Genomic DNA, 24,076 nt, shown 5'->3' on the forward strand with positions numbered 1-24,076 from the left:
AAAAGTATTTTTAACATAAAGGTCATGTTGAGCTACTTTGAGTTGGTCTCTGGTCTCAAGGTAAATTTCCTCAAGAGTAGGATTGGGGGGGTTTGGGTGGAACAGAGAGAGATTCTTTGTTTTGCGACAATTTTAAATTGTGAAGTGATGATAATACCTTTCAAGTACTTGGGGATGCCAGTAGGGGGGTGTCATAAGAGGTGCGAGTTTTGGGATGAAGTGGTAACTAGAGTAAAGAGTAGTCTAGGTAGGTGGAAGGGTAGATACAAGGAGGATATGCTTGATCAAGTCTGTTTTATCATCTATACCTCTGTTCTATCTTTCTCTTTTCAAGATTCCATCTTCTGTGTTGAAGAAAATTGTGTGTCTACAAAGGAATTTTTTGTGGGGTTGGGGGTCAGAAGGGAGGAAGATTGCTTGGGTTGCTTGGGATAAAGTGTGTAAAAATCCAGGGAAGCGGGTGGGCTAGCTATTATTAATGTTAGGAGTTTTAATCTGGCTTTGTTGGGAAAATGGATATGGCATCTGAACTCGGACAAGGGAGGGTTATGGAGGGAAGTCATTGATTACAAGTATGGTGGATGGAGAGGCCTGAAGGATCAACTGTCTAATAATTGCAAGGCCTCTTTGTGGTGGAGAGATGTGAGGAAGGTATGGAATTCAGAGGAGTGGGGAGAGAAGTTTGGAGATTGTTTTAATTGGGAGGTTGGAAATGGGAGAGATATCCTATTTTGGTTAGACAATTGGGTAGCCTCTGGAGTTTTGAAAAATAAATTTCCGAGATTATATTCTTTGTCTTTTCTTAAGGAGGCAAGTCTATGTGATTGTGGAAGTTGGGTTAACGGGGTCTGGGAGTGGAACTTAAGGTGGAGAAGGGGTTTTTTTGGGAGGAGGATCAAGTAAGCCAGCTTCTTGAGATAATTTCTAACAAGAAGCTCGAGCTGGAGTCAGAGGACAATTGGGTTTGGAAGGATAGTGAGTCAACAACGTTTTCAGTCAAGTCAGCTTATAGATCTTTAAGGAGAGACAGAGGAGAGAAAGTTTCAAGACTGTACAATTTTTTTTGGAGGATTAAGGCACTTCCTTCAGCCCATGTTACAGCGTGGAGGGTGATTGAAAACAAGGTTGCATCCAAGGTAAATCTGGAGAGACGAGGGATAGAGATCGAGAACAATCTTTGTTGCTTTTGCAGGCAATTTGAAGAGTCAACAAATCATTTATTCTTTGGATGTAGAGTTACTTGACAAATTTGGAATCTTTGTTATGATTGGTTAGGACTGAGTTCGATTGATCAAAACATCCCTGGGTCACATTTTGAACATTTCAAAATCTTAGATGCATCTATTTCAGTTAATCTTATTATGGGTAATGTTTAGATAACATTGGTTAGTGAAATTTGGAGACACAGGAATAATTGTTTATTTAAAGGTGGTGTGATTGATCATTCTGAAGTTTTTTCCCTAGCACAACTTAAGGTTTGGTCCTGGATTGTTTCAAAGATACCGGCAATGAATTTTTCGTTCTCTAACTGGTGTCTAGAACCCTTGATATGTATGTATTCGATTTAATGTTCTTACTTTTGCTGGTAAGGTAGGGGAAGGCAGTAAGAGATTGTTTATGTTGTAGGTGTGTAGATGAAAATGTATTTTTGTTCATTTTTATTCTGTATGAGGGTTGAACCACCCCTTAAGTGGGTCATTTTAATTTAGTTATTTCTTGCTGATAAAGAAAAACTCAAATTACTTTAAGTGAATGGTAAGAACATTTATTAATTATGAGTGAGAAGATGTAATTTATTGAAATTAACATTTGTACTAATGTAAAATATGTTTTTAAAGAAATACAGTAATGTAGTATAATAGTAAAATGTTTACAAATGTATTACTTATCATTAAATTTGAAGATACGATTATTTACTGATATTATAATATACACGTTGGGTATTATGTAATTGTTTTCTACTTTTTTATTAGAATCAATTTAGTGACAATTAAATAAATACTACTGTAAACTATTAAACTAGTACTGGAAAGTCAAGCCTGCCCTAATTTTCAATCAACTGTGACCCCATAAAAGCTTTACAAACATGTCTTTTTTATTAAGTTTCCACCAAAATTCCACATGCTTTTTCACAATTCTAATTCCAATTGTATGCTGCCAACCCTTTTTACGCGTTTGTTATGACTCATGCGTGCTTATTCAAACTTAACTTGAGTTCATTAAAATGAACAATGGCATATTTCAATTTTCTTAAAAAAAAATACTTCTAAAACAATAATTTGATCAATCATTCGAGTAAGTAAATGGATGATCGATACAACTTTTATAAGACCATTTAATTTCTTTTACTTTTATCTAATATTAATATATTCACTAAAATTTAAATTTGTTATATTCTTAAAAATCTTTGTACAAATATACTATCAAAATTATTCTCTTCGAGTGGTTGCTGATAAGAAAATTTTATCTTCAAGTCTTCACTATCAGATTTCTTCTCTTTTAAGTCTTCACAGTCCACACGGTCATGGATGGCTTTGTCGTGCCTTCACATTTTCTTCGTGACGATTATGTGCCTTTGTTTTCAATGTCTTCATAATGCTTGTAATATGCCTTTTCTTCATTGCGTGGATTTTTATTTTTGATTGAAAAAAAAAAGGTTATAAGAAAAAAATAACAAAAACAAAAGATGACAAATTATGAACTGATGGTAACTGCCCAGAAACCCTCTCCACTTCACTCAAAATTACAGTTTCAAATATGCATTTCAATGTACCGTAGCCATTAGTTATGACAGTTTCAAAGTATGTGAAAGAAGGTAGTGATGTCTGACAGAAATCCGCAACAACACTTATAGAACCATAGCCTACTCTGCCATCTGCATTAATCCTGATTCCAGGTGCTCCAAAGGTCTTAAAAATATTACTTGTTAAATATTCGAAGTGGAAATTAAGATATTTCATATTATATATATAAATGAGTATAAATCTTAGTTATAAACTGGTTTTATAAGATTTAATTAGGTTTAAAATCAATTTTTTAAAATGGTATCAGAATTATTTAGAGTCTATCAAACAAGAGTTATCAGGTCATCTACTATAAGATCATCCAAAAGTATATAGTTTCACATACGAGTTGACAGTCTCAACATGAGAAAGTGTGTTGTAGATTCCACATCGACTAAAAATTAGAACATTTTATAATACATAAGTGAGTACAAACCTCATTAATTTTCTAAAATTGATATCAAGAGTCATTTTCGAGTCTATCCTAACAATTATTTGTTGGGTTTATCAGGTCATCTGCTATCGGATCACCCATAATAAGTTATTGCACGTACGAGTTGTCACTCTTAAAGTCCATTTCTTAATATTTTACTTTATTATTAATATACACTTATATAAGCGTGTGTGAAGAATTATTTATAAATAATTTGTGTATTTAAATTGAGTCATGATTACAAAATTTATGCATTTAATTAAGCAGACTTGGAATGTGTTAGTCTTCTTTGTAATTATTTTATTTTCAGAGAGTTGACTACAGAAGACTAAGTCCATTCATTATATTGGGTTTTGTTTGAGTGATTCATTAGGAGGAAAGTGCAATGCACCAAAAGAGATGAGAAAGCAACGAATTAAAAAGGAAGATTCTTCATCATTTCTTTTGTCTATTCTATATCCTTTAAATAAATCTCCAATTCTTCAGCTAAGACGGCGCACACCACCTTCTTCTTCTTCTTCTTTTTCTTCTTCTCTTCTTCTTTCTCTTCCTCTATTCCACCTCCTCTTCTTTCAACTTTCTTTTCTGCTATTTCTCCAATTCCAATCATTTTCTCATATATATATATATATTTATATTCTTAGTTTTTCAAAGTCTATTTTGGATACTAAAATCTCTAACTATTATTACTTTATTATTACTTTAGTGTCTAACTAATTATTTTGATATTTAAAATCAATTTGTAATTTGATGATTTTATCTTAATGTTAATTCATTTGGTTCTCTTGGTTCTCTGTAATTCTTTTCTATTGTTCTGGATATCCAACAATTTTTTTAATATTTTTCCCTATTAGTTTCCCTCCCTCCTTAAATTTTTTTACATGGTGAGGAGGAAAAGTTTGGCTGAAGCACCAAAATGATACACTTTTTAGTTTAAAATTGATTGTGATAATTTTTTTTTTTATAAAAAGTAAATTAGTAAATCATACATAAAAGGGTGACTTTATAAGAGAATAATGTTTTCAAATACAGCTCTTAATTATTTTTATTAATTTCATGTGTTGAAATCATAATATGTAACATAATTTTAATATTTTTATTTAGAAGTCAAGAAGTATATTTTTTAAAACATAACTTTAGTATAAATTTAAAATACTGTCACTTATTTACAAGACTTTTAAATAAATAAAAAAAACTATGGTGATTCGAGAGAAAAAAATCCAGTTAAAAGTTCTATTTTAAGAAAAGTTCTCATTTGATTGAAGTTTAAGGAAAAATATAGTTTCTCAATTTGTATATAATTACATGGCTTAGAATTGTATATATTTTTTATATGATAGTTTTAAAATTAAATGTATATAACAAAAACTAAATTTGTAATTAAATAATATAAAAAGGTATTAAAATAATAATGTTAAGAATTATAATATGATTGTATAAAAAATTTGAGTAATGAATTTATCATTATCCAAATTTAAATCAAAGTGTTAGTACAATCATTGGCCAGAAGCTGACGAGAGTAGGGAAAATGGAACAATAACAAATTTGAATTATTATCCCCATTCGTATTCATACCCTCATTTCTTATATTATTTTTAGGTAAATTTCATAGTACTCATAATCTCACCTTTTTTAAAATAAAAATAAATATTTCACAGCTTTTTTTTTTCTCTCTGGTGGTAAAAATCAGTTTCTTATCTTTTTAGCTATTCAAGGTTTTATTTCCCATTGACATTACAAGTGTATGAAAGGATTAATAATTTTTTTTAAGTACAATTAAATTTTCGATAACTAATTAGATATTAGTTTAAAAATTATTTATTAATAATATAAATTAATTTAGATATTAATATTTTTTTAGTTTTTAAAATAATATTTAATTTAATTAATATAATAATTAATTATATTTGTATTTAGAACTAATTTTTATTTAATACTTTTTTTGTAATGTATAAATATAGATGATGTGGTAATAGATTAGGGTTTATTTAAGACCTTTAAAAATTGTTGTGTAAAAATTTGTCTGCACAAGTGGCTCGTGTACACAAGTGGCTCGTTTACTAAGACTTGCTCTTGTACTTGCAAATACATAGATAGTCAAGCAAGTTGAGTGGTTCATTAGCTGGAAAGTGCAATAGCTGCCAAAACCATAGCCATGGATTAAACAAGGAATCCAAAAAGAATTTTTCTTTTCTTAGAGCTACCTCTCTTTCTAGTATATAAAACTCTCTACTCCTTCATTCAACACCACACCACCACCATCACCATCTTCTTCTTCAGGTTTCTATTTCTGTATTACACCTCCTCTTCATTCTGCTCATACTCATACTCATACTGAACTTTTCTCTTTGGCACAGGTTCAGGTTTTGTCTTAGATCTCATCGAATATACCGTCAACTAAGTTCTCATTCTCTGACTGGTGTCTAAAACCCTTGGTATGTATGTATTCAATTTAGTATTTTTATAAGAGCTGATAATTGTTATTTTTTTTTTATTATTGGTAGAGATGAGATAGAAACTAGGAGGTCTTTTTAATTGATATGTAGATGAAAAGGTTCTCTTTAAACATCATTATATAAGGATTGGAGCACCCTTAAACGGATCCATTTAATTTTTTTACTGAAAAAAAAAAATTCTCCTGTTAGTTTCTCTCCCTCCTTAAATTTGGTTTCTTTTTATGGGCAAAGCCTTAATGATACACTTTTTTTAGTTAGTCTTTTTTTATATATAAAAAGTAAATGAGCAAGTCATACTTCAACGGATGACTTATGAGAGGATTATGTTTTCAAATACAGCTTTTAATTATTTTTATTATTTTCCTGTTGAAATCATACTATATAACTTAATTTCAGGAAGTATATTTTTTAAAACATAACTTTATTATAAATTTAAAATACTGTCACTTGTTTATGACTTTTAAATAAAAAAAACACTATGGTGATTTGAGAGAAAAAAAATCCAATTAAATATTCAATTTTAAGATAAGTTCTCATGAGGTTGAAATTTAAGTCACATGTTAGAAAGCACAGGGTTGTAGTACAATCATTGACCAAAAGCTGATGAGTACCAAATTTGAATTATTATCACCAATATGACCCGACCCCATTCATGCACGTTTCTTATATTCTTTTTAGGTAATTTTCACCTTTTTCAAATAAAAATTTCACAGTTATTTTCTCTCTCGTGGTAAAATTCAGTTTCTTGTCGTATTAGCTATCCGAGGTTCTATTTGAAAATTCTTATCTTAAAGGACGTTTTCCCCATTGACAGAAAAAGTGTCTGAAAGGACAATTATATATTAACTTTGTACCAACCCTATTCAATTCCTCTTTCTTCACGTTTTTTAACCACCAAAGATGAAGATGATGATGGTGATCTTCGCCCTTTTTGTTTTTTCTTTTCTCCTTTCATTGCACGCGTTTGTTTCGTACTAAATTTACTATTTCATAAATTTTTTCAGCATATTTTATTAACATACTTTTTAAAGTTGTATATATTTTTTAAATGTTTACCAGTCTACCCAGTGAAATAGCTTTTTGAATGAAAATTTGTTTGAAATATTTGTTATCTTTGGTTAGGGTGTAAATATGAAGAAACAGATTACTCTCGAGGCCGATTCTCTTCTCTCCATATTAATCCTACAAGCATTATTGTTTTCAATCACTCTCCATATTAATCCTACAAGTATTATTGTTTTCAATCACTCTTCAAGTTGTGACTTGAGTTGAGGGAAGCACCTTAATTTTTCATAAATATTTATATCTTCTTGAGTCTTCCTCACTTCCTTCTCCCTTTAAAAAATCATAAGTGGACTTAACTGAAAACTCTGTTGAATCACTATCCTTCCAAATTCATCTATCCATTGTTTCCATCTTGAGCATCTTATTAGAGATCATCTCTAAGAGTTGACTTTCTTGCTCCTCTTCCCAAGTGAACAAACCCCTTCTCCACCTTAAGTTCCACTCCCAGGTCTCATTCCCCCATATTCCACAATCACATAAATTTGTCTCCTTATTAACAGACAAAGAAAATAACCTTGGAAATCTGCTCTTCAAGTCTTTTGAGTCTATCCAATTGTCTGACCAAAACATAACCTCTCTCTCGTTTCCGACCTCCAAATTCAAACGATCTTCAAACTTCCCTCCCCATTCCTTCCTTAAATCTCTCCACCACATAGAAACCTTACTATTATTATCTCACTACTCCTTCAAACCTCTCCATCCTCCATACTTAGATTCCAATACCTCCCTCCACAACCCCCTGTTTCAATTTTCAGACGCCAAATCCATTTTCCCATCAGAGCCAAATTAAACTGCCTGACATTCATAATACCAAGCCCTCCTACTTCCTTGGATTTACAAACATTATCCCATGTCACCCAAGCAATCTTCCTTCCAAGTCTACTCCAATACCAATCCCAAAACCTAAAACCCTAAACCCTAAACCAACGCGGATTTTAGGTTGGTTAGATATGTGTTCTGCTGTTTGGAAGAGAATATCATTTTTGTTTTGTTGAGTTAATGTTAGGTGTTCAAAATGTATAAGGGTTAAACCATCCCTAAAATAATCTATATTTTTTTTTTCAATAAAAAAAAACATAATACTTATCATTTTAACTTTTTTTGTCAATGTAGTATTACTTATTTAACAAATTAATAAAAATTAGCAAAAATAAATTAATATAATAATGAAATATGAAGAAACAATTTAAATAAAAGTGAGTAAAATAGTTTTTTTTTATCGACAATAAACTATTAAATTAAATCGGTTGGGTGATCCAACCTTATCCAGATAATAAAAAATAAAAGTTCATTTTCACCTTTGTATCTAAAATTCACAGATTAATTCTCTACTTCCTTTCCAATACTAATAACTATAATTGAAGAAAAAAAACAAATAACGCACCAGAAAAAAAAGAGAGTAAAATAGTAATAATAATAAAATGTAGTTAAATTTTTATTTTATTCTAGGTCTAGTTAATTATTTTTCTTTCTTCTTATTTACATTGAATATGTGTATGCTTATTTTGTGAATGCAGGTTGTGAACATAGAAGGGAAATCCTGTTCCACATTATCTAGTTAGAGAAGGAAATGAGTGACACTCCAACTTCAACATCTCAACTCTCCAACCATGCAACAGAATCCAATGCAGATCATCATCAGTATAATGCTCCTGACCTTTGCTTTCTACAAGAAACAAATGGTAAAAGTTAGTTATATTTCTCATTTATCCATTGTATAATTTTTTTATTAAAAAAAAATTAATATAATAAAAATTATTTAAGATAGTTCAACCTTTATACAGAATCTCGACCATTTCCATCGACTCCTACGAATATTCCCACAACATTACCTTTCCTGAAATAAAAAAATCCAAGCAAACATAGTAGAACATGGATAAATACTATGGTACTCTAAACTGTTCGACCAATTCTTCCGAAATCTTCTCCATGGTTCATTTGAAGGTTTGGTCTTGAGTTACTTCTTCTAAAGTTCCTTCAGTCTGTTTTTTTCTTTTCTGATTGGTGTTTAAATCCCTGATATGTATGTGTTCGATTAAAAATATATGATTTGTTATAGATTGATCAGGTGTTTTTTTTTCTATTTGTGAAGGGATGTCGATTTTGTTAGGTTGAATTGATTGTTAGATGTTGAGAATGTACAAAGGGTTGGACCACCCTAAAATAATTCATATTTATTTATTTTGTAAAAAATTTGCAAAAAGTTTAGCACTATTACCTAAAATACACTGCAAAACTTACCACTCATACAACAAAACACCATGTTTTGTGGCAGCTTGACCTATACCAGATTAAATTAACCCCAATATATTTGTTTTGGCACCTTCTTTCACATCTTTTCAAAAACAGGTTGGCGGAACCTGCAACCTCAAAATATCAGAAAACAGAAATCTTTTGTTGCACCCCAACAAAGTTGTCGTTGCTGGTGCCTCTATAATCCACTTGACCATTATATACTTGTAATAACCTCTATGTTGGGCTCCTCCCATTTCCTCATCCATTATGCTTCACTTTTTTTATTTTCTTCTTCAGCTTTGTTGCCTCTTGAGCCTCTACTGCATCATTGTTATACAAAGTAGTTTCTTGCTAAAATACCTAACTCAATTGAACCTGCAAGACCAGCATAATCATATCCAGAAACCTTTCCATCTGTTCCCATACAAATCCTAACATATATGTAATCCACATTTAAAACAGATAATCAATGTGCTTCTAAATAACATCTCCTTAAGGGTTCCTTAGATGGTAACCAATACCACAGCTTTAGTTGTCTCAGGTTAAAGATTTCAATATAATCTATTCTACCATTCTTAAAATTGCACTTATTCATCTGTTTCCATATCTCTTCTATTACTGAAATCCATATACCTCCCTACACCAAGTCCTCCATTTTCTCTTAACTCACATACTTTCTACCATGATACTCATGCTATTTACCTACCCTCGATCACTATCCCCATAAAAAATTTCGTTGTGATTTCATCACTGACACTGGCATTCTATACAATAAATAAAACAATGGAAGCAATGTGAGTATAGATAATGAAATATCCTTCTTGTCATTGATATAAACTTACCTTTCCATCTACCTAATATTTTTCTTATTTTATCTACCACTCCGTCCTAGAAACTGCATTTTTTGTGATTTCTCCCTACTGTCATTCCTAGATATACAAACGAGGTTTTTATTATATCGCAATTGAGTATTAATGCGTAATTTTGTAAGGTTCTATTGTTGACTCTCACCCCTCTTATCCTACTTTTCAACTTATCCTACTTTTCAATAAATTTACTGAGTCTAGAAACTAATTCAAAACAATTCAGGATTATCTTTATCAGAAAAACACTTTGTGTGCTAGCTTCGTAGAAGAACAAAGTATCATTTGCCTGTCACCAACCTCTACATTATCTAACATGTTATTCGTTTTTGCTTGTCTAATAACCCCAGTTAAATCCTCTACCACTATAAGAAACAAAAAAGGCGCCAAGGAGTCTCCTTGTCTCAACCCCTTCTGTGGTTTGAATTCCTGGGTTGGGCTCCCATTTACTAATATTGACATTGTGGAGGATTCTAAACATGTTCTCATCCATGTTATCCACTTTTCACAAAAACTCAATCTACTAACATGTAATAGATGAATTCCCATCTAAGAAAATCATAAGTCTTCTCATAATCCACTTTAAAGAACACACAACTTTTCTTTTTTCTCTTCACTTCCTCTAGAACTTCGTTGGTCACTAGAATACTATCCATTAAACCCCTACCCTTTAAGAACGTTGATTGTCTAAAATTAATAACCTTATGTGACACCTTTTTCAATCTCGAAGATAAGATCTTAGATACTATTTTGTAAATGTAGTCAACTAACGAAATAGGTCTAAACTCATGTAAGTGTGTGGGTTAACAAACTTAGGTATTAAAGATATGAAGGAAGCATTTGATCCCCTGAGCCATCTTCCACTATCAGCGGAATTTTGTACTGCATTAATTATGTCATACTTGATTTCCTCCAAAAAAAACTTTATGAAGTCAAAATTGAAACCATCTGATCCTAGACTTTTGAAACTATCACAATTCCATACAACTTCTTTTACTTCTTCTTACCAACATGTTGTTATCTTCAGTGGGAATGGAATTAAAACTTACATATTAGCTAACTTAACCTGTTGCCACTCTCCCCACTGAATCTATCTTTGAAAAACTCTTTAACCTTTCTTTCACTACTATCGGATCCTCACACCATCTACTATTCGTTATTAAACCACTAAACTCATTTCTCAATCTTCTCCGTTTAATTTTTGAATGAAAGTATTTTGTGTTAAGGTCACCCTGCTTCAACCACCTATGTCGAGCTTTTTCCTGTATAATAATCTCTTTTTTAAAGTTATTCCTATTCAACTCGGCTAATAATCCTATTCTCTCTCCTTTTTTCTTCCTCTCCTAATTCACTCTCATCATCTAATTCTTGAATTTTCTTTTCTATTTCCACCCCAACCTTATTAACATCTCCATAGACTTCTTTGTTCCAAACCTTTATATCTGATTCTAGTTTTTTAAAATTTTCTTTAATGATAAACAACCCACCATCTCACAACTCTTCGAACGACTCCTTATCAAGTCCTTAAATATGCAATCTCTTTGCCATATATCTAAGAACCTCAATGGTTTCAGACCCCAATCTATATAATTATCTTTTAACACCAAGACACAATGATCCGACACCGAACTGCTTAAGTCATATTGTTTACTATCTGGCCATTTATCTATCCATTCAATGGAAACCAAAATCCTACCAAGTCTACCCTTAATTGTCCCATTAGGTTTGTACCAAGTAAATTTTCTTTCTATCATTGGGATATCTAACCGTTGTGTTTTCTGTATGAATGAACCAAACCAACGTATTTCCTTACTATAATCAACATTTGTATTCAAACTCTTCCTTTCCTCTATTGTCCTAATTGAATTGAAATCTCCTAGCACGCACCACGCCTTTGTGATTTGTTCCTTCCTAACCTCTATACTTCTTCCCATACCTTTCTCTTTTCCTTCAATGAACCAATGCAATACACATCATAATGATATACCCTAAACATTTCAAAACAATTTTTTCTCCACATCATAATGATTTCACTTGCATTATTATTAGTACAATTTTCTACCATTCTATATCATTAGAACCCAAATGTGAAAAACATTTCTCCATGTCCAATTTTGCATACTTTGTCTCTTCAATACACATTAATCCTACCTCTTCTTTCCTTATAAGTTCTGTTAAATATTTTCTTTTTAAATTTCCACCTAGACCTCTTATACATACTAATTAGTTTCATCAGATAAATTGTTTTCTATCTTGGTACCCCTCTTTCTTTTATTATCTCGTACCTCCATTGACTGTATCTACCTATAATCACGTCATCCTCGCCCGTAAAAGAGAAACCTATTTCTTTGCCTAAATTCCAAATCCTTATGGTCTCATAATTATCAATTTTTAGTCAAAATAGACGATTCCAATTTTTTACAGCACTATTGGATAAGAAATTGTTGAGGTTATACGAACTAACTTTAGGTCCAATAAGGTCCAACTATTGTTCGAAGGAGACCTCCTGTCGTGTTCCACCCAGGATTTACGGGTATTTCTTCCTGCACCCCCTACATTTTTCTTCATACACCCCTACATTCTTTGAAATACCAGAATTATCTTTGATAATTTTGAGTAGTTCTAGAATAGGGATTCCGTAAACAAAAGGTTTTTTTTTTAAATAAGGATTTTGTAAGTAAAGTGTGTTTTCAGAATAGAAAATCTAGAAGAAAAAAAAACCATTCTAGAATATCCTTTTCAGAACACATTTTTTAATTTTCAGAATGGTAAATCTAAAATTCAAAAAATATTCCAGAAAAATAATCCAAAAGTCATTTTTAAAAGAGGTAAAATAATATTTTCCAAAAATGATGGGGCGCAGTAAGCCATTTGTTGAGGGGGAGGGAGAAACACCCATTCTTTACTAGGTAAATGGGCCTGACTGAGCCCAATAGGAATTAAGTCATCAACGCATGTTCCCTTCTTATCCGTTGAGTATCCCACAGAGAAGTTATTGATGTGCTTCAGAATATTATTTCACACCCACATTTTCCATTGCTCCAAATTACATCTTCCACATTATAGAAGTTATGAAATATAAGAGTATTATAGAGGTTATAAAATATAAAAGGGTATTTTTGTTTATTAAAAAAGTGTAATTTGAAACAGGGTGTCAAATATCATTGCTCTTTTCTGAAAGTGTCATTCTTCTCCTTTTTCTTATGCATACTCCAGTACCTCCATTGTTAATCTTGTGCAATTGCCCTTGACCAAAGAAAACCCACAATATAATTAATTGGTAAGCAGTGTAATACTAAAAATGATACAGTGGAAGGGTTTCTGACTATTAGATATCATCTTTGTTTCAGCGAACCAATTTTTTGAATTTTGCGTGCCCCTTTACAAATATGCTCTAAAAGGCAATTGGACAGCAGCTAAGGGGATCTTAGAAAACAATGATGGGAGACTGAAACATGCTGCAATAGCACCTGGTTGGAGTACACTGCTCCATGTTGCTGCAGGTTCAAACCATTCTTCTTTTGTGGAAGGGCTGTTACAGATGCTCGAAGTTCAACACCTTTCATTGCAAGACAACAAGGGCAACACTGCCTTCTGCTTTGCTGTTGCATCTGGAAACATGCGTATTGCTAAGTTATTGATAGAAAAATATCCATCCTTGCCATACTTGCAAAACTTGCCATCCTTGCAAACTATCAGAGGTGGAGGTGGATACATCCCTATTCAGTTTGCTGTGATGCAAGGAAAATGTGAAATGACATGGTTTCTATATAACCAAATCAGCATACAAGAATTCGAAGATCGTGACAAGAGATCTTTGTTTTTCTCTTGTGTAAAAACTGGCAACCATAGTAAGCATTTATCATTTATTTTTAACTCAGTTTTTACTATATTGTTGATGTTCTTTACTATTGTGTCAAATTTATTAAATATTATGAACTTTATAACATTCACTCAATCTTAGAATAAAGATAACCATATCACTAAATTATAAGAATTGTTTTGGCATACAATAACGAAGATAATAATTACTCTTACAAATAATTTTATAGTTAGTTTTAATGACAAATATCTTAAATATTTATCGAAATACATTTTAGGGTTGGCCTTAGAAATGGCAAGAGAGTGGGAAGATCTAGCTTGGGCACGTGATGAAAATGATGACACAGCTTTGCATCTCTTGGCTCTAAATAAAGACCATTTGCATTCTTGTTCTCATTGTCCAGAGATTACAAATCCCATCACGATCAACCCTGGTAAATTCTTACATTCACCAAATATACAAAAAGTTTGAGTGGCTTTGACTTAAGGAGCTTTCAAAGGTGTTTCATTGCAAGTAATAGATTTTTTATGTTGCAGGCATGAAAAAAGTTGTGACTTTTCAATTGGTTAAATATCTCTGGCAAACGATTCTTAGATGCAAAAGGTTATCGGAAGCAATTCGAATCATAAGTAATCCTTACCAGGCTTTATTTGATGCAGCATCAGTTGGTAACTTTGGATTCTTATCAGAGCTTATTAGTGCTTGTCCTACTTTGATATGGGAAGTTGACAACAAAAATCATAGTATAATTCACACAGCAGTTTCATGTCGCCATGCTAGCATTTTCAACCTAATACACGAGATTGAGTCCCAAAAGGATCTTATAGTAACATATCTCGTGGATGAAAGCAATCCTTCACCTCCTCCTTCTCCGACAAATATAAGAAATAGCACTCTATTGCATTTGGCTGCAAAGTTAGCTCCACCAGAACAACTTGAATTAGTTTCTGGAGCAGCATTCCAGATGTGCCTCGAGATAAGATGGTTTGAGGTAATCAATCTTATATAGACATTTTATTCCAAACATTTTAACTATTAGGTTCGGACACTCCTTTTAAATAGCGTGTTTGTGTTGGACACACATATCACATTCGTAGGACACGTATTGGTGAAGTGTCTAATTCAAAAAATATTTTTTGAATTTTTAATAATTATTGCACAATTCTAACACAATTTAAAAATGATAAATATATTAATTTTCTAAAAATTCAAATTTATTATATAAATTTTTGTTATGATTATAAAGACTAAATCCTTTTGAACCAATCATGTATGTTTATGCTTTAAACAAAATCTAAAACATACTTAAGCACATAAATCCTTATTGTCAATTTATATAATTCATAATTATATAATATATAGATCTATGTTCTATATCCTACATTTTAAAGATTATAATTAATCCGTGTCCGTATCCGTATCATATTAGTGTTTGTGTGAGTGTATGTATTACATAGGTTTTGACACAAATTGAATATGGATTGGAGACCTAGTGTGTTTGAGCTAGTGTCTTTGGTGAAGGTTGAAGTAAATGGAATCAGACAATTCTTTTAAGATCTGGATACTTAGACTACATTGTCATTAAACTGTAATTTAAGATATGATTTCAATATTAAATCATAGATAATTTTGTATTAAGTTATAATATTTAAGAAAAAGTTATTTCTTATAACATATAAACTTATAACTACTGATATTTGAGGTCCATTAACTCTTCAACATATATATATGTGACAGGAGGTGAAGAAGATAATGTCTCCATCATTCATAACAATGAAAAACTCTGATGACCAAACTGCTCAGGCATTATTTACAAAAGAACATAAAGAATTGCGGAAAGAAGGAGAAGAGTGGATTAAACGCACTGCTGAGTTTTGTATGCTTATTTCAACTGTTATTGCTACAGCAGTGTTCGCTGCTGCCATTAACATACCAGGTGGTATTGATGATGAAACAAAAGAACCAAAATACATGGACCAAACATCATTTTTGATATTTGCAATATCAGATGCAGCGGCTTTCATCTTATCTTCAATTGCACTATTAATATTCTTGTCTATTCTCATCTCACGTTATGCACAGTATGACTTTTACAAGTCATTACCTATGAAGTTAATATCTGGACTCATAACTCTATTCCTCTCCATAACATTTATGATGGTAGCATTTGGCAGTGCTTTCTTCATAACATACACCTGTAATTCGAAGCTGGTTCCAGATTTAGTTTCAATAGTAGCAGTGCTACCATTAATTTTGTACATAGGTTTACAATATTCACTATGGTTAGATATAATCAATTCAATCTTCTATTGGAGGAAACTATTTAGGCCAAGTAAGTGTATGATTTACGACTAAGGAGGTGGTATGACTTATGGAAGGACCAGACCAGGAGGTATTAGGAAATTTATGCTAATTTGGACTGTGCTCGAAAAGTTTTAGGTGTCAGATTTGTCCACCATGGTTTTGATGTAATTTGAATGTGTAAGATGAAATTTTCATTTAGTGTAATTTTAATAATTACCAGTTTTGGTGAGTTTGGATATGTATCAGTGTGATCTTTTAACATATATATTTTGATTAGTTCCTTCTTAGTGAGATCAAATAATATTAATATCATAATTTAAATATAGCAAAACTTTATTTCTGCACAAAGTATTGTTGAACTAAATATATCTATTATGAAAACATTCAAAAGTTATAAACTCCCATTAAAATTAAATATCACTTAAAAGAAATAACATTCATGAGTGTGGTGTATATGGGAGCATAGAAACTCAATTGTGTTTAGATGCCGAATAAATTTTCTGAAAAGTCCCAGCTAAAATCGTGGCTTTTGGATGAATCACAAGTCACATAGCTTCAATTATTCCTATGCAGATTGGGTCTTGAATCCAATATCCTGTATCAGTAGCTATAAGTAAGTGTCTCTAGGTGGAACCAAGCTGGTTTGGAGGAGGAAGGAAGGAAGAGCTACTACGCCACTAAGGGTGAAAGAGATGGTCAGAATGTGAATGAGGGGGGTGAGGAGTAGAAGGTGGATGCAGAACCTACAAGTAGGGGCAGCACAAATATCTCGAATGCTCAGCACAAGTAGGGTAGGGTGAGTGCTTTGATTCTGAAGTAAACGGAACCTACAGGAAGATGATGGTTTGGATTGGTGGTGTACTGTTATGTTGGTGAACATAATTAAATTTGTTATAGCATTAGAATACCGTTTATAGAATCTCTATTCCTTTGGAGAGTTGTCGTGATAAGAACCAGCAGGTTGCAACTCTTATACCAGACTTTAGAGGCATGGTGCTTCATAGCGCAGGTCTTATGTTTTTATGCAGTTAACAGTTTTTACCTTTTAAAATTGGAATATATTCAATTTAGCTTAAAGACCAAGAAAATATTAACCAAGACAAGTTTTTTTATGATATTACCATTATACTTATTATTATTATTAATATAATTTATATATATAGTATTATTAATACAATTTATACATATTATTATTAATACAATTTATACATATTATTATTAATATAATTTATACAATTTATAATAATAATAATATAAATTATATTCATATTATTAATATTATATTCAATATTCATATTCTTAATATTATATTCATATTATTAATAACATTAAAATGTTATTAATAATATTGTTAATATTATATTCTTATTATTAATATTATATTTTATATTATTATTATATTCATATTATTAATATTATATTCATTTTATTAATATTATTAGTATTATTAATGTTATTAGTATTATTAGTATTATAAAATATTTTTAGTATTATTAATATTATTAGTATTATTAATAATAAGTATAATAAAAATCATAATAATACATAAGAAGTTGATTGGTTAAGTTTTTCCTAGTCACTAAAGGAACGTAATAATTCGCAGGGTTGGGTACCCTCTTAATTTTATTTTATTCTTTTGTTAGATAAAAAAAAATATAAGGTGTGTGCTTGTGCTTATGAAACAGTTTAAGGAGACTCATCCTTGTATAGATATGTTTTATAGACAATTGTTTATTCTGAACTTTTCATCTTAATAACCAAGAACTTCATGTTAATATCTATGGACAATTTCTGTATCGTACACAATATTTGAACATATATGTTATAGAGTGAACTTTAAGCCTAACTCAATCCCATAAAACCGATTCATGAGATTGAGGTTTGCACCCACTTATATACAATAAAAGACTCTAATCTCTAGTCGATGTGGGATCTTCAACACACCCCCCTCACGCCGAGACTGCCAACTCGTGCGTGGGACTATATATTATGGGTGGTCCGATAGCGGCCCGATAGCGGGTGACACGATAGGCCCAACAAATACTCGCTAGGATAAGCTCGAAAACATGCTCTGATACAATCATGTTACAAAGTGGACTTTAAGCCTAACTCAATCCCATAAAACCGGCTCATGAGATTGAGGTTTGCACCTCCTGTCGAGCCATGTGCCTCTACTCCTGCACCCAATACTGTCATTCCACCAACCTCATTATCCTATGATCTTCCAACAAATAGTGTCTCTACTCCTGCATCCAACATTGCACCTCCATTAGAGTTATCACCGCCTGCATCTCCAGAAAGCATTTCACCTCAATTTCCAAGAAGATCAGCTCGTCCTCACCGACAACCTGCCTATCTTGCAGATTTTCACACTGCAACCAACACTGTAAGTAGTAGATATCCTATTCATAATTACTTGTCTTACAATTCCTTATCTTCCAATTTTAGAAATGTTATTTCTTCTATCAATTCTCATCCTAAACCTCGGACATATAATGAAGCCTCCAAACATGCTTCTTGGCAATCTGCCATGCAAGATGAGCTTCAAGCTCTTGCTGCTAACAATACTTGGCAACTTACCCCTCTCCCTCCAGGAAAGAAAACTATTGGTTGTAAATGGGTATATAAAATCAAATACCATTCTGATGGCACTGTTGAGCGCCACAAAGCTAGAGTTGTTGCCAAAGGGTTCACCCAACTTGAAGGACTTGATTTCTTAGACACTTTTGCACCTGTTGCTAAACTCACTACCGTCCGCCTTCTCCTTGCTATTGCCACTACCAAAAATTGGATTTTAAAACAACTTGATGTTAATAATGCATTTCTTCATGGTGATCTCAATGAAGAGGTATAGATGACTCCCCCACCTGGCCTCTCTCTTCCTTCTCCCCAACATGTTTGCAAGTTTCAACGGTCTTTGTATGGCCTTCGTCAAGCTAGTCGCCAATGGTACGCCAAACTTTCTACTTTTCTTTTATCAAATAATTACTCTATTTCTGTTGCTGATCACTCTCTTTTTCTTAAATATAATAATGATAAACTCACTGTTATTCTTGTTTATGTTGATGACTTGGTCTTAACTGTTGATGACACGGAGGAAATCAATACAATTACTGCATCCCTTCGCCATCACTTCAAGATAAAAAATTTAGGTAATCTCACTTACTTTTTGGGACTGGAAATTGCTCGCAACAGTACTGGTCTTCATTTAAGTCAACGCAAGTATACTCTTGATCTCCTTCAAGAAACTGGCATGCTTGACTCTGCACCTGTGGCCACTCCTATGACTCACACTTCCCGTCTCTCTCCTGACCAAGACTCACCTCTCGATGCTGATGCCACTTCCCAATACAGAAGACTCCTTGGACGTCTAATTTACTTAACCAACACGCGACCAGACATCGCCTTTGCTGTCCACAATTTAAGCCAATTCATATCTGCACCCACAACTCATCATCAGCAAGCTGTCTGTCTCACGTCTTTTGCGTTACCTCAAGGGCACCCCTGGTGAAAGACTATATTTTTCTCACACTAGTTCACTTCACCTCTATGGTTTTAGTGACTCTGACTGGGCAACATGTCCTACCACACGCAAATCTGTCACTGGATATTCCATCTACTTAGGAGACTCCCTAATATCATGGAAATCAAAGAAGCAGCCAACTATCTCCAACAATATACAACCATGAATATACCTCACACTTTCTATTGTTGATTCATAAAGAATGTCCAACATTTTCTCATTTCTTTAGGACACTGAACAATACTAAATTTATCTTCTTTAATGAGTATTACTTGGTTTACAATGTTGTATGTCATATCTTTATAACCTTTTTAATATAATTTTTTTTGGAGACAACTCAAGACTCGAAAACAATCTGAAAATATATGTATATGTGCAATATAAAAATGCATTATCAACAACTTTTAATCTATTTATTAAAAATAAATAAATAAATAAGAGACATTTTAGGTGATTTCAACTTTTAAAAAAATAACGCCATAGGTTCAATTGATTAGTGTTTCTTACATGAAAAGAATGAGAGATTGGAGAAAGCGTAATCTAAAAGGTGAATGGAAAAGGCAATGTTTTATAATTATATGTAAGAAAGTTTGAATTGTTGTTAACAACTTCTGACTCATTATTCAAAACCTTGAAGAAATTCAGTCCATGCATTACCAATTCACATCCAACTCACATTTCAGTTCTTATTACAAATTAACATGTACTTTGTAGTATTAAATTTTTTTATTAAAGAACAAAATATTTTTTTTAAAAATAACTAAAATTAATATTAAGAAAAAACAAATAAAAAAATAATTAAGTTTAGTATTTTTAGGGTAATTAGTTCAAAATCAAATGATACGGGTGAAATTGAAATATAGTACTTTGCATGAACAGTGGTTCTCGGAACAGAGCAAAATATTATAATATACAGAGATTTTGTCATCTTTGATGCTCTGTTTTCTGAACAATAAACAGAGGCACCTTCTTTATTTTTTCTTTTAATTTTTCATGAAATTTGTTGCACCCATATGATCAAAGAATGAAAAAGATTAAAAATTTCACAATAAAGCATGAATAAAATCAGAAATTTCACATGAATTTAATTACTAAGACTCACTTAGGGATTCAAAGTTTCACACAACAAATACTCTGTTTCGTGTGATCATGCATTGAAATGGGATCTTGAAGAAAAGCAAAACACGCAAAATTGCTTCTAATCTCAATCTTCACCCAAATACACAATACATTTCTTAAGAACATACCATACATTAATGCAACCATTTCCACCTCAAAATCAAACCTTTGACCATTTCACAAAGAGATTCATAATAATAATAATAATATGGTCAAGCCAATTAACCTAAATTATCAGTTGCTTGGATATTAATTGTAGGTTAAGCATGACCAATGTTTGCTATCGAAATGATGTTGTAATTTCTGTCATTATTTTTATATTTTTTTAAATCATTTAAATCTGGAATGTAGTTCTGTTTAAAAATTTAAATTGTAATATAAATTTCAGTTACCTTTTTATAAATTTAAATTGTAATATAAGCTTGGATAGTAGTATAATCCTTTCCTCTCTCAGAGCATCTTCCAAATGGATTTCAATATCTAGTTTATCTATCACCCTTATTCTTTCACTCATTTTTTTTTCTTTATTTATATATAAAAAAAACCTCTCTATTGACGATGGGTTTAACCCATCATCATTTTGTTATGCTCGATGTTTGCATGAACAACACCTTTAAAATCATTGTTTGCAAAAATTATTTTTAGGATCAATGTTATTTGGTAATAATTTTTGTTTTTAATTGTAATTGAAATACTCTATACAAATAAGAATATTAAAATTTAATAAGATTATGTAAAGACAAAAAAAACACGGGAATGATGTTGAATTGTATTTTATTGAATACTTTAAAGTTTTTTCAAAACCCACAACAATAGACTGTCTGAATTTGGTGTTTTATAAAATAGTTGACCTCAAGATCTGGTTTAAAAGATAGATGATAAAAAAATACAATAATTTATAAATCAAACTTTTATAAACACTTAATACACAACTCAAGCTTAGATAATTAAAATAGTAATAACTGAAAACTACACAAATATTTTTATGTTCATTATTGGTTTATATTAGATACTATATCTATTTTATCCAACTTGTTAAATTCCATTAATATAAGTATTATTTAAGTAGTTTATTCCAAACTACACACACGAGTATTATTTTTACACGTCTCTTCAAATCTTACAGCATGAATATTCTTTAGTATCTTCTCGAAGTTCTTATCACATGAGTATTTTTTAAAATATATTACTCTTCAACAAATAATAGTTTGACAAGGAAAATTGATTTTTTTACATTTATTATACTACCTTAAAATATAGTTGTCTTAACTTGTGTTTTTATATTTTAAAAATTATCTACTTTAGATATTAACGGAAAATCAAGTACAAGACTTTATGTGGTAGTAGTTAAAGGTATTTTAATAATATTTTTGTTTGCTTTTCACTGCAAAAGTAACGAAGTTGGTCAAACATATAATAAGGGTACGATAAGTTTATCATCCATATTTTTTATTTTTTACATGTTCCTGTAGAAAAAAAACTCCCAACCTCCCAACATAACAAGGTTATACTAGGAAAAACATGAAAAAGTGCAGAAAAATAATTAACATACAATCTATCTTATAACTTTAGAATTCACTCATGATGGGATTTAAGTACCATTGAAAGACGCAATACCTATACCTATTTTACCTATCTATGACTAAGTTTTTACTTATGCAATTATGCAAAAAATTTCGTAAGATCCACTATTTAATTTTTAAACACTATGGTATTTGTTTGCTTCCAGATTTAACCTGTTATTGTTTTTCACATACAACTCCAAATACTGTTCGCAGTCTTATTTAATGTAAAACTAACAAGTGTCTAAAATTTTGATACAGTTCATTGTGGTTACATAGTGTTGGAAGGAAAATCGTTTGAGTTTCTTTGGGGATGGGGTTCCGAGGAGAGGAAGATCGTTTGAGTTTCTTGAGAAAAGGTCTGTGAGACGAAGGGAGAGGGAGGACTCGGTGTGATCAATGTCAATGATTTCAATTTGGCTTTGCTCAGTAAATGGATTTGGCGGTTAGGGTCTAATGAATAGGGTTTGTGGGAGGAGGTTCTAGAATCTAAATATGGCAACTGGAGGAATTTGAAAGAGGACAAAGGTGGTTATCATGACTTCCTCTGGTAGAAAGATTTGAGAAGGATCTGGCAACTTGAGAAGTGGGGCAACAATTTCGGAGATGGTTTAAAATGGGAGATTGGTAACAGAAAGAATATTAGGTTCTAGGAAGACCGGTGGACTGGTAATGATACTTTGAAGTCTAATTTCCTAAGGCTTCTTTTGTTATTCACTAAGAAAGAAGTGTCGTTGGATAGTTGTGGTTCCAAGACAAATTTTGGGTGGGAGTGGTCTTTGGGGTGGAGAAGAAACCTTTTTTATTGGGAGCAGGTACAACTAAAGAAGCTCCTTGAGGAAGTGCACAACTTGTGTCTTGACTTAGAAAAAGCTAACAGGTGGATTTGGATAAAAGATTTAAGTCACGGGTACTCAGTTAGCTCGGCTTATAGGATTCTAAGAGGTGGTCGAGGAGAGGAATGGTCTGGGATGTTTAATTTCTTTTGGAGGATTAAGGCTTTTTGCCCTCGGCCCAGTTGACCGCATGGAGAGTGTTGGGAAATAAGATTGTAACCAAGGTTAATTTACTCAGGCAAGGGGTTGCGATCAGAAACGGTTTATGCAGTTTTTGCGGGGAAAAAGAGGCGGAATATATTCATTTGCTTTTTTATTGTAGGTTATCTTGGTTGACGTTGAACCTTTGCGTGGTTAGGTATTACGATGATTGTTCCTTTTCATGCTTTCTCACACTTTTTTGCAGTTCAAGTTGTATAATGCTATGGAGTCGGTAAATCTTGACTTGGGTAATATATGAATAGCAATGGTCAATGAAATCTGGCGTCATAGAAATAAATAGTTTTTAATGAGGGAGTTCTAGATTTGTCTGAAATATTTTTTTTGGCTCAGTTGAAGTTTTGGGCTTGGCTCACGTCCCTCAGCTAGTTTTTCTTTTTCTGATTGGTGTCTTGCCCCTTTAGTTTATTTGTATTCGCTTTAGTGGGATGTCGGAGGAAGTTTCTGTCGGGTTATGTTAGGAGCTACTTTGTTTTTTTAGATGTTTCAAATGTGTTATGCAGTTAGGTTGTTCATACCTTTTTGTATAAGGGTTTAATCACCTCTGAAGTAGTTCTTGTCTATATATATCCTTGATTGCTGATAAAAAAAATAATAATTGTGTGAGAGAGTGATCTCCCGAACCCCATATATAACATAAGTTCAAAATTGCTTTGACAATTTTTACACGTTAGAAATAGGTGGCTCCTAGTTTCCTCTAATTTACTACACATAACACACAAATTACTATCTAGCATTAGTCCCTTTCTAGTCAAATTATCTTTTTTGCCCACTCTATTCTTAATAACATCAAAACTAGAAAATAATGCTTTGGTTTTCCAAAGAATTTCATGCACATCCCTTTCCTCCCCTAGA

The 24,076-nt window shown here is 31.9% G+C and overlaps 1 protein-coding gene across 3 annotated transcripts; it reads left to right on the forward strand.

Annotated features, from left to right (window-relative positions):
• The first annotated feature begins 5,237 nt into the window (after positions 1 to 5,237).
• Positions 5,238 to 16,200, forward strand: LOC137821792 (uncharacterized). 3 transcript variants are annotated; one of them, XM_090295588.1, is made up of 8 exons: positions 5,322 to 5,496; positions 5,574 to 5,651; positions 8,255 to 8,419; positions 8,522 to 8,681; positions 13,186 to 13,686; positions 13,936 to 14,091; positions 14,195 to 14,649; positions 15,396 to 16,200. In XM_090295588.1, exons 5-8 carry the CDS (start codon positions 13,377 to 13,379, stop codon positions 16,011 to 16,013), a joined length of 1,539 nt encoding a protein of 512 aa, XP_090151714.1. In that variant the 5' UTR covers positions 5,322 to 5,496; positions 5,574 to 5,651; positions 8,255 to 8,419; positions 8,522 to 8,681; positions 13,186 to 13,376; the 3' UTR covers positions 16,014 to 16,200. The 3 variants fall into 3 exon arrangements, with proteins under 3 accessions (XP_068482647.2, XP_090151714.1, XP_090151713.1); XM_068626546.2 differs by lacking the exon at positions 8,522 to 8,681 and having other exon boundaries at positions 5,238 to 5,496; XM_090295587.1 differs by lacking the exon at positions 8,522 to 8,681 and having other exon boundaries at positions 5,434 to 5,496; positions 5,580 to 5,651.
• The last annotated feature ends 7,876 nt before the right edge of the window (positions 16,201 to 24,076 follow it).

This window comes from Phaseolus vulgaris, chromosome 9 (assembly GCF_051622355.1).
Source record: "Phaseolus vulgaris cultivar YP4 chromosome 9, ASM5162235v1, whole genome shotgun sequence".
NCBI lineage: Eukaryota > Viridiplantae > Streptophyta > Magnoliopsida > Fabales > Fabaceae > Phaseolus > Phaseolus vulgaris.